General features: G+C 41.2%; 1 protein-coding gene across 1 annotated transcript in view; it reads left to right on the top strand.

Annotated features, from left to right (window-relative positions):
• ANKFN1 (ankyrin repeat and fibronectin type III domain containing 1) overlaps positions 1-16,261 on the top strand; it is a 56,991-nt gene extending 40,730 nt beyond the window's left edge. The window contains exons 11-17 of the mRNA XM_058852535.1: positions 461-676; positions 2,729-2,895; positions 4,337-4,487; positions 6,263-6,431; positions 9,824-9,990; positions 13,103-13,322; positions 15,468-16,261. Coding sequence (XP_058708518.1) covers positions 461-676; positions 2,729-2,895; positions 4,337-4,487; positions 6,263-6,431; positions 9,824-9,990; positions 13,103-13,322; positions 15,468-16,261 — 1,884 coding nt within the window. The remainder of the gene's footprint in view (positions 1-460; positions 677-2,728; positions 2,896-4,336; positions 4,488-6,262; positions 6,432-9,823; positions 9,991-13,102; positions 13,323-15,467) is intronic.
• Positions 16,262-16,511: the final 250 nt, after the last annotated feature.

Genomic DNA, 16,511 nt, shown 5'->3' with positions numbered 1-16,511 from the left:
GTTCAGATAAGCACCCAGCTTGCTCAAATCAAGGGAATCACCAGCAGAACAACGAGTGCTTTCAAAAATTGCTTCCCTCGTCTTTACATGACTGGGCAAAACAAGGAAATTTGGCCCAAATAAGTGAATTTCTTTGCAGTAAACAGGTGAATTAATTTGCCTTTTACAAAGGCATTGGGTCATAATAGTCTTTCTGAGGTTCTCCATGAAACATTGGAGTAAACACTACTGGACCAAACGTATCAGAGGATCCACAACTCAATCCACAAACACAACCTAAGGAAAACCATTCCCTTTTGTCACTAAATGATGTAAGGCAAGGGTGTGAGAAACACAGAGTGTCTCATTCTTAGTGAAGTCAATAGGACTGATGTCAATGTGCACAGTGAGCAAAGTTACACTTCAAACAATACTCTCCTGATATGTGATAAATAACTTTCATTTTATATTTGTTTTCTAGAATTTGCTGGGAACTCACAATTTAGGCAGAGTTTTTTACGAGCCAATTAAGGATCGACATGGCAATATGCTGATAGTTACTGTAAGAGAAGTGGAGAGTCTGTACTCATTTTTTAATGGCAAATGGATGCAGGTATCCAAACTACAAAGCCAGAGGAAATCCCTTTCAACTCCAGAGGAGCCAACAGCATTAGACATCTTGCTTATAACAATCCAGGTAGTGCTTTACTTCTCTTAATGTGTGTTATTTGCTTTTGTAAAGCCTGTGCCAGAGCCCTGATTTTTGGAAGCATCTTGTAGAATTTTAGGCCTTAGTCCAGTGCCCAATAAAATGAATGGCAAGGCTCCCATTGAGAGCAAAGACTTATATTTCTTCCAGTGGGTCTGGGATCAGATCCTTAATATGCAAAATATCCATGAGATTCGAAAGAAATTACTTCAAAGTCCTAGCAGAGAACAGTAGTTTCTATCGATTTCGGGAAACCAAGCTATGGAATTTTGTAGCAAGGGATATAAAATCCTTTAAAATTCTCTGGGATGTTCTTAAGCACCTATACAGACACTTAGAATTTCTACACTCCATAAGAATTTTCCATCCAACCTTGAAAACTAAATCTAGGTTTTAAACTTTACTGTTCTACTTAATAAACTTGTTCTGTGGGGTTCAGGGTTCCTTGGAGCCTGGTATAGCTGCTAAAGAATCCTTTACTGACCATAACCCTCCTTTCATTTCTGCATCTCATGCTCCTTGCAATTAGAAAAATGCCAAGGTAAGGACAGATCTCAGAAGGTGCCTGGCACACTCAGCTCAGTTACCATCACTGAGAGCTGTGGGGGTTCAGCCCTTCAAGAATTATCTCTGAACTCACATTAAACAGAAACACTTCGTGTTAAGATTAATACGTTTTCTTTAGGTAACAGCAGCCAATCTCCCTAAAACTGTTGCAGTTACCCAAAATCCAAGACAAATCATTGTCTTAGTCCCCTCTTTAGCACTGTCCATGAGATGATGGCTGCTGTGGTTAATTTTTGAATTAGAGGCACTTTCTTGGGCACAGACTCTGCTTTTCATACCAGGAAGTGACAAGCAATCAAAATATATGTTACCAGGTTTTAGGAACGTTAAAAAATTTCCAAAAGACAATAAAACTTACCTGATCCATGCTAGATTTAATGTATTACAATGTGTTAAAGGTGCAGAAAATTGTCAATCTGGGCAAAAGTTTTATATTAGGAAAAGCAAAATACAGGCCTGATCAGATTTCCACAGAGATCCTAGTGGAAAAAATGTTCCCCTAATGGTTTACACATTCCTATCTAATGCCCACCCTTTCTTCTATTACTTGTTTAATCATTGAGTGGGTATTTTGTTCATGAAGTGCTTGTGAAAATGAGGGTCTAATTGCACTGGTCAGAGCCAAGCATAGCACTGGCAGATAATTTGATGGTTCCAAGAGTCAAGGCACAGGGCCAGGTGTCTTAATCCTCACCCACTGCAGAAGCACACATTTCTCAGGATGGATGGCAGCAGACATCATTTTTCAGGTAGTTTTGGAGAACTGCTATCCATAGCCCTAAAAATGTCTCCTGGCCTCAGCAAATTCACCATCAATAGTAATTTCTCCTAAGCTCTATTTGTTGATAAAGATATTTGTTCAGAAAACGCTGCCACTAATTCAGTTTTGCAAACTGCCAACCCCCATGCTGACAGAGATCCTCCTGTTGACAGCAGGTGATAGAGAGCAGGATTTGGAGAGATGTGGGCTGGGATCTCCCTGGGGACAGTCCTGGCTGCTGCAGCCCAACTCTTCCCCAGTGCTGCTCTGCTCCCTCTGTGTAGCCAAGGACCAAACCCGACCCAGGGAACTGCTCAGCTGAAAAACAACTGCTCCTTTTCCCAGGTTGTTTTTCAGAGGAATCAGTTCCCTGACCCGGCTCACCACTGAAATGATCAGAAGGGAGGCAGAGGTGGGGGTTATTCAAGCCAGTTTAAACACCACAGTTGCAGAAGATTGAAACCTCAGGTTGTCAGAGCCAATTCCTGCATGACATGGAGACCTTAGAGATCCTGTGTATGGCTTCAAGTGAGAAGTTGTCCAAGTGCACCCAAGCTACCAGAGATTATTCATATGCTTACACATGTGCTTAAATACTTTTTGAATTGGGAACAACGGCTGTAAAAACATTTGTTGCTTTTTGCTCCCAAACTCTTCTGCTTATGTGGAAAAAAAGATGAGATTTTTATGTAGGACTGTTTCCCTTAAAACAGGACATACTTTCCTATCACAAACGAAGTCAGCAGCGCCTCCCTCCCGGCTTGTACCTGGGTTACCTGAAACTCTGCAGTTCTGTGGATCAGATCAAAGTGCTTGTGCTGCAGAAGCTGCCCAATGTCCTGTGTCACGTCAAAATCCGAGACAACAGCAACGTCTCCAAGTAAGTGAATATACACATAAACCTGCACAAACACACAGAGAACAGTTGTTTCAATTTTATAACAAATAATGCCAAGGCACTTCTGCCACTGCAAAATTGTAGGTGGCAGCATGGTTTGGCTCTGGTGTGTGGCAGAAGGGTTTGGCTCCAGTGTGTGCCATCCCAGAGAGCCATCCTGAGCTAAACAGGTGCACCTGAGCTTCCCCAGCAGGCTGAAGAGCTTTCAGAACACACGGAGAGGGGCCCATTGGTTTCTAGGGATGGTATTCCATGGTATTCCAGTTCTGCACAGGGATAATGACCTGTTCAGATCATAGCCTGCAGCCCTGACTCAGCCTTCAGTGGATTCAGTGCCACCCTTTCCATGGATTTGCACTGACTATGGGGTGGTGGTGTGGGTACTTTTTCTGTTTATTCTCTTGTGTGATACCTGTTTTTATCACCCTAAACCACAGCAAACACACAGCAATTGAAAACCATATTTATAAATGCAACCAGCCAGCAAACTGCTGTGCTCTGGGAAAGCCATTTTCCCCTTGTCCAGTGCTTCCCTTATCCATTGGCATATCCATACACTGTTTGTACTGCCTGGTCCTTGCCTAGCAGGCAACACATTTTACTGACCTTTTTCTGGAGCTTTTTAATCCCATATCATTTCAGCAACCAGCTGAGAATTTTGCATGAGGAAAAAGGAACAGGGTATTTACACAAACAAGGATATCCAGAATGTAGTAGTGAATACTAACAACAATGTTGGAAGGAATACAAAGGCTAAGGCCTCAGAGTTTATAACAACTCTTGAAGTTTAAGATCAGATCTTTATTTAGGAACAGATTATACCACAACTATTGGTATAATTAATAATTAATTAATTATAATTAATAATTGGTATAATACAACCCCACTACTATCTTGTAGTGGGGTTTCCTGTACATTATTTTTTTTAATGTTTGATGCTGGCTGCTATTCAAGACCGAATACTGGGCAGGGTGACTCAGGGATTGGATCCAGAACTGTGATTCCCATATTTATCAGGTTTCAAATAGAGACATGTGGAGGAAAGCAGGAAGTTCTTTGGCTGCAGTAAGAAGATAGTCCTTCACAGAGATCAAACTTCCTGCTAATTGTAGCAATTTCCAATGCATGTTTTTTAAAATATTGTGGTAGATAGGGAATGAAGAATATGAAAGAGAAAGGCTGAAGTGAGAAGCCTTACTGAAATATTTCAAAGGCAGTTGGACTTCCAGAGGAATGTTCAGCTTGATGTACATGTGCTAGAAAAATAAAACTTTTCAAAGGTCAATCAAGATTGCACAAGTTTAGAATGTTTTGGTATATGAGGATTAAATGATCAACAGATCCCAAATGCACATACACCGAATTCCTGCTTGTGCCTTGAACTGTTGTTATATTTCTAATTTTAACTTGACTCAACATACAGAGATGAGTGGGAATGGATCCAAACACTTTCTGGCTCAGAATCCATGGAAAGTATGGATCATACTTCAGACTGCCCTACTCAATTGTTCTTGTATGAGCTCCAGACGGCAGTGAAAGCTCTCCTCAAACAGATCAATCTACCTCTGCATCAGGTATTTGCCTTTGTGGGATTTATCACCTTTTTAAAACCCCATTCTTAAGAATGCAACAAAAAGCTACAAACTGTGTCACTGAAAAGCAGGGATTCAGTGTCAGGGCTACAAGAAAAGCAAAGCAGAGAAGTTTTGTATTCCATTATTCTAAGGGGGAACATCTTCTGTATAACAGTTCTTGACCTGGACATGTGAACATTCAAGGATTAAGAGGCAAATTTCAACTACCTGCTTTCTTCATCTTTTAGCTTATTTGTGCAACTTCAGGCAGGTGCAAATGAGCAATTTTGCATAAAAGTAATAATTTTGAGCACCTTTACAAAGCTGACAAAGAAAAAGAGGCATTTTTGCAGGCAATCACAGCAAGTGACTGTTTTCTGGGAGGCTTTGAGTGGGGTTGTAGGAAAGGCCTGCTAAAGACACAGCATTTTGCTGTTCTTTTGCACACAGATGAATGTACTCCTTCTAAAACACAAAGTCCCAGACCTCCAGATTGCTGTGGGTGAGGAGAGGTGTCTGGCTTCTGGCTTTACATTTAGATACAAGAAATACATATGTGAATAAATAAAGTCAGGGAGAATAATCTACGATGTGAAAGATCCATGAAAAAATAAGCTAAGAAGTTTGTTTCTTGTTTACATGAATTCCATTTTATTTTGGTCTGCAGGGGTAAAGAGGTCTTAAAGTAGAAGTAAATCATCTTTATATTCACTTCAAGGTCTGTTTGTGCAGCTAGAAAGATGTGGTCTTAAAATAAATTAATCTGGTTCTACATTTCTTGATTTTGAAAAGTTTAGGCTTTGCTTTTAAAAAGGAATCCATCAGTGCTTCACCTTCTAGCCCGGGAAGAGCCAAGTAAGACTCAAGTAAATCCAAAATTAAGACAGATGGTGTGCTGCCTTGTGGTCAGTCACTAATTCAATAGGGCTCTGTACAGGTCTCTCTGTTACTGCATTTGCTTGGAGGTTATATCTTTTGTGCAGCTTTTATTTTTTTTTTTTTCTTTTAGACTTAGGGACTAAAATATTGAAACCAGTGTGCAATGTGTTCCTGAAGCTGCAGCTCAGACAAGCATCTGAGCTCATCTATTGTGCCTGAGAGATAGGCATCAACATGACCTTGCAGTTAAATACAGATGCACCAAACTTTTATGTTAATGAATTGCATTTTTAATTCCACAGATTTATCTATTTATGTATTTTTATTATTTTTGTGGTAACCAGGAGCAGGGACAGTGGCACTGGGGCACAGCCAGGGCAGAAAGCAGTGCTACACACAGCAGCTCTGAGCAGCCTCAGGCCACTTCTGCCTGGGCCATTTTCTCTTGCTGCAGCACTTGTTAAACCTTTTCAGTGCTGTGTTGAGGGAGAGCTGCATATTTCTCTTAACCAACCCTAAATTGAATCTTAAAGGTTTTTAATTGAATCCATTTTCATGTTTTCACATAATTATGCAATCATAATCTTGAAAAGCACATGGCATGTGATCATTTTCTGCCTAATAAGAAACATAAATGTTGTTTTCAGGGGGGCTGTGCCTGTGTGTGTTGTTTTAATGTGGAACATTGCAGCTTTAAATCTTTATTTTATGTAGTGACATGAACCCACATTTAGCCACCACCACCCCCCTGCCCCAAATATTTACGTTTTATAAAAATTCCGAGCTTGATGTTGTGCAAATTTTCTTTAATGTTTTATATCATTTGGGGTGTTGTTTATATAAGTGCCATGTTGTAATTCTCTCCTATTCCTTCCCCCGCGCGTGTCCCTGTACAGGCTAAGCACTTCCGTCTGTACACACAGGAGGTGTTGGAACTGGGTCACAATGTCTCCTTTCTTCTCCTGCTCCCCGCCTCAGACGACGTCTGCACTGCCCCAGGACAGAATAATCCTTACACCCCACTCTCAGGATTTCTTAACCTCCCTCTTCAGATGTTTGAACTCGGTATAGTAGCTTGCTTCACCTAGAAATATTAACCCAGTCTCCTTATAATAAAATCACAAAGTTGTATCTGTTTTCCCCCTTGTCCCAGTGGAGAGTCAATAAATCACATGATGGCTTTGGCAACAACGCTCCCTATAACGGTGTAGGAGTTAGAGAGGGAGCAGGGTGGTTAAAGCAGTCACTGTAGCCATCGTTATTGAAATGCAAAGCAGAGAGCAAGGCCCACAGTTATCCACTATGTGTCCATAAGCTTCTCTGCAAGATGATGTTCTTTAAAACATAGAATCAAGAGAAATTACACATGACACAGCAAGACTGGAGAGTGACAGGAGATGCAAGAAAACATCTCTCTGAGCTGTCACAAGGATAATTGCTGGTTCTGTAATGGGGATTTATGCAGATCCTGATTGCAGATGGTCCTACTCAAGGTCTGACTCCTTCACAGCTTTGTGAAAGGTCTGAATAGACTTTCCCATCTGAGGGGCATCTTTTTCCCTTTGATACCTGAAAAAATGCAGGACACTGTCCTATTGCTGTAGTGCAGCAAAAGCCTGTTGTGAAAAATGCCAAAGCACTGGAATTGAATCTCTTTCTTTGGAGAGCACATCTTATGCTGTAGGAGATTCAGCTCTCTTCTTCCACTGGATTGCAAACTGGGCAAGAATTCCCCAAAATAGAGTTTTCCAGCTGTTTCACAGAAGGCATAAGATGCTTTAGCTTCAAGGTCCTCTATTTCTCATTTCTTCTTCTTTGGTCCACAGAGAAAAGAAAAGGTTCCACATAAAAGCAGCTCATAAAGACTTAATAGTTCTTTTTAGAAAGAATATTAAAATGTGGGGGCTGCTGAGCCTTACACATCAGTCTGCTCTGTTTCCTTCTGGCCTGTAAAACTGGGGATCTTTCTTTCCTCTGCCTTGGAGGAGAGAGAAGGATATGAGCCAGAACTGATCAAGTCAGTACACCAAGAGCCACTGCAGGAAAGGCCTTGGTGGCAGCTGTGTCCCTAATGATGTCCCTGTCAGGTGTTTATGTGACACCAATGCCTTCCTCTCTCCTGTGTATCAGTGCCAAGTGCTGCTCAGATCACTTGTGTAGGAGGTTAGATATTAATGGAGTGTCTTGCCTTGCCTGTGTTTCTGCAGTCACAACTCATCCATGACCTACCATCACCCAGCAACACAAATTTCATTTGGATCAGGCAGGAATACAGCACTGGATCTATGCCACATCAGCCACAGCGCTGTGGTGCCTGTGACAGCTCTGGGGGTTTCTGCTGCCCGTGGGAGGACAGATGCCAGCTGAGCTGCCATACAGTTATGAGTGGAACAGCCACACATGCATGGTGTTTTCTGCCAAGGAAAAGTTACCCCTTCAAAGGAAAGCCAATGTAACTGAATGAGAAGAGTTACCCAGTGCTTTAGGTCACATGGGCATGTCTGCAGTGCCCTAAAACCAGACTTTTATCTTCTGATGTGCCCCCCATGAAGCCTGCTGGCTTCTGAGTATGGACAAATCATTTTTTCTGGTGAGAGGGATGTGCTGCCTTGCTATGCAAATTAATGTACAGAGCATATTAATCTCTGATGCAATAATCTCCTCTCCAATAACAGAGGCTGTGCAGACTATTTGATTCTCATTAGGTGGGACACAGGCCAGGGGCAGGCTTGCCTCTCATTTCAGGGACACATGGGATGGTGTGGCACCGGCAAACATGCAACAGAAACATCTCCCAAAAGGCATTCCTGGAGCAGTCCTCTCTGTCCAGCAATGCTGCTGCAGTGGGGAAGCAGTTCATGGTGGAGAAAACAGTATGGAAAGCTGAATTTTACTTTTGAGTATTTTTTTAAGTAAGCAATCCTCTGGCCAAAGGCAGATGACATTTCAATATGACTTATTATATATGTATCCCTGATGTTCTATAAAGTGACTATGATTCACATCTCAAATATTAGAAGCTTCCATTCCCCATTAGCTGGTGGCTACCAACTATATAATTGCATAACCACAAAAGACTACGTTGAAGTAACATTTGTTACAGTAACATTAAAGGGTCTGACTTAAAACCACAAAGACTCAAAACTTCAGCACTGGAGCTGAAACCGCGGCTGTAATTCACTCAAGAGTCCACCACATATGGCATATGTACTGGAAGACCACACACTATTCACACTGGATCCCTGCAATATCTAGGCTTTGCTGAAACCAGAAGGTAGAATTCATTCTTTTACTCATTTTTTGCGAGATTTCTATGTTCAGATTACACCTTTATTGTTAATGCTAAAAATGTTTCTGTGATTGGATCTCTTAGTTCAACAAATTCTCCTCAATTACTCTTAACCATGTTGTTTGTAAGGGATAGGTAGACATGGGACACTGTTTCCATTTATTTTTTTTAATATTTGTGATGAGAAGAATATATGCATTTTTCACCTGGGACACCCTGAAACATGCCCTGCCCCAGTCCAGAAGAGCAGCAGCAGTAAATACAACTCACTGCTCTAACAAGATCATGCTGTTTGTTTGCATTTACTGCAGCACCAATGAATGGGGAAGTATTTCTGAGAACTTGCTCCCCCTCAGCAAGTTTCAGTATGTCTGCACTGCCATTTGGAGAGGTAACAGTTTGGTTTTGCCTGAGCACTGGCAGGCTCTGGAATAAAGTAGCTTTAACACACCAGGTAAATTAACATCTGCAAAGCTCCCTGGCACTGTAGCTGTTCTGTCTCCATTACCTGTGGTAGAGCTTGGACAGTTCTGTGCTGCTCCAAAGTCAAATTACACAAAGCAAGAGGTCATGTTTGAACTTTCTGTGTTACCCTTCTGCAGGAGAGTTCAGAGGATAATGTGTGGTAACACCTAAAAGAGTTTGAATTGTTTCCCCCAATCTGTGATATCACTGCAATGCTTTTCCTGCTGAGTCAACTACATTGAAGTTCCTGATTTAAGCCAGCGTAGCCCAAGAGAAAGTTATCAGCCTTCAAAATGATCCTTTCACTCTGAAATACTCAATTAAAAATAAATATGAGTTCCATTCTCCAGCTATGTCACTACTTTCTTGCTGAAAGAAATGATGAGCTATAAAAGCCTCAGAAATAGCCTTTCTGATTAAAGCTGTCAAGGGCAGGATAGCCTCTGGAGCTGCATACTAAGGACCTGATTATCCCTTCACTTAGATATAATTAGGAATTATTCTTTTGAAATCAGTGAAGTTGCAGAGTAAATCCAGTGTAAATGAGAGGAGAACTGAAACCTGTATTATTTATTTCTAGCTTAAAGAAACCCACCCAGAGTTAGTTCCTATATTTAATAATATTTGTATTCTGAAAGCTAAGAATTTCATATTTCATAAACCAGAATGTAACAATTTTCCTTTGCACTTGGTCTTTTCCCAGTTCATTTTTGCTGTTACAAGGAAAAATTTATAAGCCTGTATTGCCGCCTTTCTGCTGTCATAGAGCTGGACTCTCTGAAAACCCAGCAGTCCCTGAGGGAAGCAATTTCAGACAGTGAAGTCGCTGCAGCCAAACAAAGACACCAGCAAGTTATAGACTACATACAGGTAATAGTCTGTTTCTGACTATTCCAAGGAGATTTTAAGGTGGCTTTCTTAAAAATTGCATAGGGCTGTAATTTGAAATCTAAATGGAGAATTATTCACAGACATCATAAAAAGAGCAGTTGTATCAAAAGTGCAATTTTGTTTTTTATGAAATTCAAACCCAGAACATGCTTTCCTTAGTTGTTGCTTTTATAGAAGGATTTTTATGGGTAAAATCAAATGACAGTTATACTAGACTGTTATAAAGAAATGTGTCAGTCTGCTTGTAAAACTCCCTCCCATCTAACGTGAGGTAAGCTAGCACCATGTCTGGCCGTTCATTTGTGTGAGAGTTTTTCTTTGTCTCTGAACTGGGGACATTTTTCACTGCGATAACGTGGCAATTAAAAAAATTAAAATGAAAATTCAGACTAGGTTGAGGAGACAATCTCCACCAACAATATCATGCTCAGGAACACAGCTCTGCATTTCAGATGTCATGTTGGCCCTAAAAGCAGCTGTGAGCCTGGCCAGCACCATGAAGTTGCACTGCTTCAGTCTCCCAGTTATTCTCTGTCCTTCATCCTGGCTTTCCTCTGTTGTTACCAAATTAAGACTTTACCTACTCATCTCAGGGCTCTTTGAACTACATTTCATTGTGCAGCATAGCAAAGCCTGTCCTTTTGCAAACAATTCTGGCAATCAGTTATTTACAGATAAAGCTCATGACTTTTGCAGAGTATGTCTATGGGTATAGTTGACCTGTCTTTCTACAAGAGAGATGCAAATAATTTTACAGCTCTATATTCTTAATATTCAAGCTATCTTCTGTTGGAATAGGAGCCAAGACACCATTTTTCCCACTGACAAGATGTTTGGCCCTCCATAGCTATGAACAAAAGGATAATATTTCTATTTCTCTTTGTTCTGCATTCAGACCGCCTTTGCCTTGTCCACTTGGAGCTTTTAGCAACCTTCAGCAGGGCAGAGAGGGAAGATCCATTGTACTTGCACTCTCAATCACCTCCCATTCTCACACTCAGAAAACCTAGCTTTCTTGCTGTCTGCAGGAGAATTTGGAAAATTTTTATCCTTCACATCAAACCCAAGCATTTGTATATTAACATGCAGGTACTGTATAGACAGTTCTGTGTTCCTCTTCTCCGAAGTGTTTGAGTCACATATCTACACTGGGAAAATACAGAAGAACATTTTAAACTTCAGTGTTTTGTGCTGAATTATTGTGACAGTGTATTAGGCTTGTCAGGTTTCCTCTCAAATGAAAACCAGCTGTATTCCACCTATTGGCAAAAATATCTCTGCCCACCACATACCGCAATCTTCAGTGGTGACCACGAAACCGCAAGAGCATTTGTGTGATCCCAGATCTAAGACAGTGCTGAAGTCACTACACAAACCAAACATTGTAAAGAGCAAGGGAGTCTATATAAATGCAGTTCTGAAAAGAAGTCAGAGGGCAACTGAAAAGTAAAAATTTTTGAAAAAAATCCCAACCAGAATATAAGGTACTTGGAGTCTTTACCAAAATGTTACAGAGAAAGGAAAGAAATCTACAGACACTGAAACTAAAACTGAAGTTTTAATGCTTCAAATGTTCCTAAATTGTAAAACAACCACAGTTCATTACAGTGTCCTGCAGAACAGCACCAGGGGAAAAAACCAACAGGATTTGCATTTTAATAAACTGCATGCAGGTTGATTCTTGTTTGGGGTTGAGGGAGGATCACAAAAAGGATGTATAAAATCTCTAAAATCAAATAGGTGAGATGTTTGCTAACTGGAATTCCCTTCATGGAGAAACACTGAAGTCTTGAAATTATGCAGGATTATGAATTAATCTCTGAACCATTTGCTATTCTTATTGATGTATATTCTTAGCTCAGATTAAGTCAGTGGCAAGGCTTGCACTGACATCATTGGAGCTGGGATTTTACCTTTACATAAAAATGGCCATACTAGGTCAAAACCAAGACCCAGCTGCCCAGCTATCCTGCCTCCAACACGGCTCATCAGGAACTACCCCAGCAAATCTGGCATCTACAGTATCCCTTGGGAGAACATTTCACACTTTGAATATGCATTTTGTGAAATATGTCCAGCTAAGAGAAGTCATCTTCAAATATCAGTCTGCAGCCTTTCTGATCCCTCTGTCACTCCCCAATCAGGCAATTGTTACTGCTCAGAGAACCCCTCACTTTTTCCTCTCCATTACTGACCCAGAACTCTCACTGCATTCTTGCAGAATGCAGCTTGTGTAACTGCAAAGCAGCTTCCCTCAAACACTGCAATACTAATAGGAAGGCTCACTTGAAATTCAGAACCTTCTTTAGGAAAAGTGCGAGGGAAGTTCTGGAAAGGACACTGCAGCAGGAGGGTATTTACCCACAGCTACTGTCATTTGCTGGTTGCAATATTTGCTCAGCCATCAAAGATCTGGAATGGCTTGAAGATGTTAAAAGATGTTGAAAGTGTTCCACTATCAAAACACTTTTCAGACCCACATTAAACAGCACCTTTCCTCCCTGCAGAGATATGCAGATTGCATCTTGCTATTGATTTAGGCACTTGTCTCTTATTGCCATCAACAGGCATGTGTTAGAACTGCTTTTCTGTAGATTTATACTTGTAAAATGTATGCAGACTAAAATGGTAAGGGAGAAATTGCAGTTTGGCTCATAGCTGTGCTTGTGCCCTCCATTTATGTATCCACATGTGTGTATGCTCTTTGGTAAAAACTGGGTCTGACCTGAGAAATTGCTTTGACCTGGGTTTGCAAAGATGCTCCAGAAGTCTCACTTTTATTCCAGTTTGATTCTCAAACCAACTTCCAGGTGTGCTTGAAAACTGATTTTTACTCCATCAAAATACAATTTTAGTTTTCTTTCCATGTCAGACTTTAAGTCTGGATTCACCCCTCCTAACTACACATTCTTAACTGAGGTACCTCTTAACCAAAATCAGTTCTGATCACCTCAATCTGAATGTTCTTCTGGGGGATCCTGCTGCTCTCTCTTGGCAGTGACTACAGACTTGGACACTTGAAAAAGTACACACTTAGGTAGAATTAATACTCAGACTTAACTGTATTTTGTCACTATTGTTTTCTCCACAGCAAATTGATGAGATATGGAGGGACATGAGATGGATCACAGAAGCACTGCAGTATGCAAGATACAAGCAGCCAGCAGCAGGCCTGCCCATAAAGAAGCTTGTGGATCTTTCAGAAGAACATTCTCAAAAGAAAATGAGCTCCACCTCTTCACATCTAGATTGTCTTCCTTCACCTCCACCTTCCCCTGAGCCTAGAATCCAGAGGAGAAAAGCTGTGAGTGGTAAGAGAACTTTTCTTGTTCACCAAGCACTATTTGAACACACTTCTAATTATAAAAATTCTTGCATGTCTTTTTATAAAAGGAGTAAATTTTTTCCCATACCTACCAAGGTATTTTAACATTTTACCAATCATTTGCCACTCAGTATCCTGAGATCCTTCAATATCTTTGCAATAATTTTTACTTTCAGCTACTCAGAATAACTGCTCATCATCAGCCAATGTTTTTACCTCGCTGTTCCAGATCATTTAATGATCACTTGTCATTGGAAGGGACAAGTTCTATCACTGGCTTTCCCATGATGTCCAGAATTCCAGTGAAATCCATCCATGGTGAAAGCTGCCTGCTTCATTTTTTGCCTACACCCAAAATCTGCTCTTTTATATGGAGGGAGCTTTCTCTTTGTCCCAATTCCAGCTGCAGAGCCTGTGGTAAAGAACATTATCAAAAGCTCTTATCAAGAACATTATCAAGAGCTCTGACAATGTCTGTGCATTAATTGTGCACACATTCAGTGTTTTATTAGAACGATGAGACGAGTTGCTAGCAAAAGCTATTGATCCATTCTCATCACTCATGTATCTATTATTCTTCCCCACAGTTTTCATTAATTTGAAAGAATCTAACTCAAATTTTTCCATAGTTTCCATTTGCCACCTTCTGCTTCTCAGCTATTACAGCCATTTCTTTTCCACGCTTTGAGTGTTCTTCTGCTTTGCAGCAATTATTTCTTATGCCCCTCTTGCTTTGTTTTGATAGAGCAAATTTTAGTGCTAATAGTCCAGTTCAACAGCTGTTTTCACACACCTCTCAGAGTTCTCAATGTTTTAGAGAAGCATTTTTAATTACACAAACAAGTACCCACCTCACTGGCCATTATTACTTCTCTGCATAGTCAGAAAAATAAACTGATAAAAGAAATGGATCACAGCAAATAAAGATGAAGCAAATGGAACAGCAACACCTATTTTGCTAACAGAATAAGGACTTTGGAGGAAAAAATCAACCATCATTCTGCTGAGCTGTCTTTAAGCAACAAGTAAATGAAACAGTAGAAACAAAAGCAACAGATGCTGCATTAAACAACTGCCATGACCATTACAGTAATAATAATTTGGGGGTTTTTCAAATTGTCAGTTTTATACAGTTAAGGAAAATGAATAAATCTATTCTGATTAGATTTCATGAGGTCAAAAGAAAATAAACCTGGGGGGGCTGGTGCTTTGCTCCACTCCACTAAAAGGTGGTGTTCTTTCTCAGCACCCCTCCCTGAGTTGTTTTTCCCCCTGTATTGCAGACCATGAATGCAGAATAATCCTTAGCTCTGGCACATTGCAAACTACAGCTTTATCTTGTCCTGCACACCCTGGGTTCATTAGTGCAGGGCTCTATGGCAATTTTCACTCCAAGTGAACAGTCAGCACTGTATAAAATCGATATTTAATTCCTGGAATCTAAGATAAACTATCCAGGGCGATGGAGCATCAATCTATTCTATCACACATGCCACTATTTATTATTTTATTGATCCTTCTGAAGCCAAAAGACAGCAGCAATTTCAGTGCCAGTGTGAGATTTGGTCCACAAATTCACGTTTGAATTACATCTGTTTTGGATTTGAACACACAATGCACCTGATGGCCAAATGGGCAGTTTTTATTTATCAACCTCCATGTTGGGCCTTAAGCCTCTTACCACACTTATATAGTTGTGTCCTGCTCACCATTACAGAGTTATAAATCTAGAGTAACTTAACTGACATCTTTAATAAAAACAGAACCTGGATTAGAGATTTTCTCTCTCACAAATATCCATGTCTATCAAATTTAGTGAAAGCAAAATAAAACAGATCCTCTCAGAACTTAATCCCAATTCAAATTCAATATTTTTCCTGTCTTTAACATATTCCATTAATTCTTTTTGGTTTTCCTAATTCTGCCACTACCTGTCTAACACATCTGTAACTCCTCCCTGATAAATCCTCCCTGACTGTCTTTGCTGTCACCTTGGCCTGTGGCAATTCCACAGAGGAAATACACATACATTTCCAGCAGTGGAGATTTAAAATTAAGACAAAAACCACATAAATGACAGTCATTTCTCTGCAGAGCTTGTCTTGTGAGTGTTAACCAGCTGTCCTTGCAGAGTCCCAGCCCTGCTCGGATGAGGAAGGCTGCTCCGAGGTGTTCCTCCCAACCGACAGTGATTACGACTCCAGCGATGCGCTGAGCCCGAGGGAGTCAGAGCTGATTTATTCCTCGTGCCAGGACATTTCCCAGCAGGCTGGCAGTGGCCTGGGGGGCAGCGCACCCAACGTGCTCCAAGCCCACGACGTGAAGCCCTGCCTGGCACTGAGGGAAGTGACAGAGTGTGGTGCCTTGGACACCAGTGCTGAATGTTGCACAGAGCAGATGAGCAGCCTGACAATGTCAGGGCTTACACCGAAAAGCACGGACAAGTCCTCCAGCTCCAAGCAGCCACTGGGCTTTTTAGGGAAAAAAAAGTTGGGGAAGCACCAACATTACAACTACTTCAGCCGGCAGCACCGCTGGCTGCGCGTGCACAGCGAGTCTCAGGGGGGCTCCCTGTCTGAAGGTGTGTACACACAGCATCCTATCAGATCTCCAGATTTTTTTCAGGAACCTACCTCCAGTGAGCAGGTGAAGATTCCCACCGATGGGTCTCAGAGCACTTTTGTACCTCATGCATCCAGCCTTCCAGAGGATGGGAAAGGCAAGGATGAGGAAGCAAGGCAGGATGTCCATAGGACACATGTGGAGCCTTATGAAACAACATTTCTGGATGAAGAGGTAAAGCCCTGGGCGATGAGCATGGAGTCTGTGGAACACACGGATGTGCACAGTGCTATGCAACAGATCACGGGTCCAGAGGAACAGTCGGGTTCTGCTGTCCCAGAGGTTTTCAGCAGCACCCTTTAACCCCAGAATCCTGCACAGCTTCCCATCACTCCACATGAGATATGAGAGTTGTGATCATAAAGGCCATCCTTTCAAAATCACTGGTAAAAATCCAGCTCCTAAAATGGCAACTTGTGCCTCTCTAAAGAATCTGAATCTTTTGACTTCATCACCAGATTTCTGGTCTCACAGAGGTATCGCCTGCCATGAAGTGAGCATTATTATTACTGACATCTGCAGCTTTACAGGTAGAGTCATAACAGTCACTACA

Source organism: Poecile atricapillus, chromosome 17, assembly GCF_030490865.1.
Source record: "Poecile atricapillus isolate bPoeAtr1 chromosome 17, bPoeAtr1.hap1, whole genome shotgun sequence".
Classification (NCBI taxonomy): Eukaryota; Metazoa; Chordata; class Aves; order Passeriformes; family Paridae; genus Poecile; species Poecile atricapillus.
This window is presented reverse-complemented; position numbering and strand designations above follow the sequence as displayed.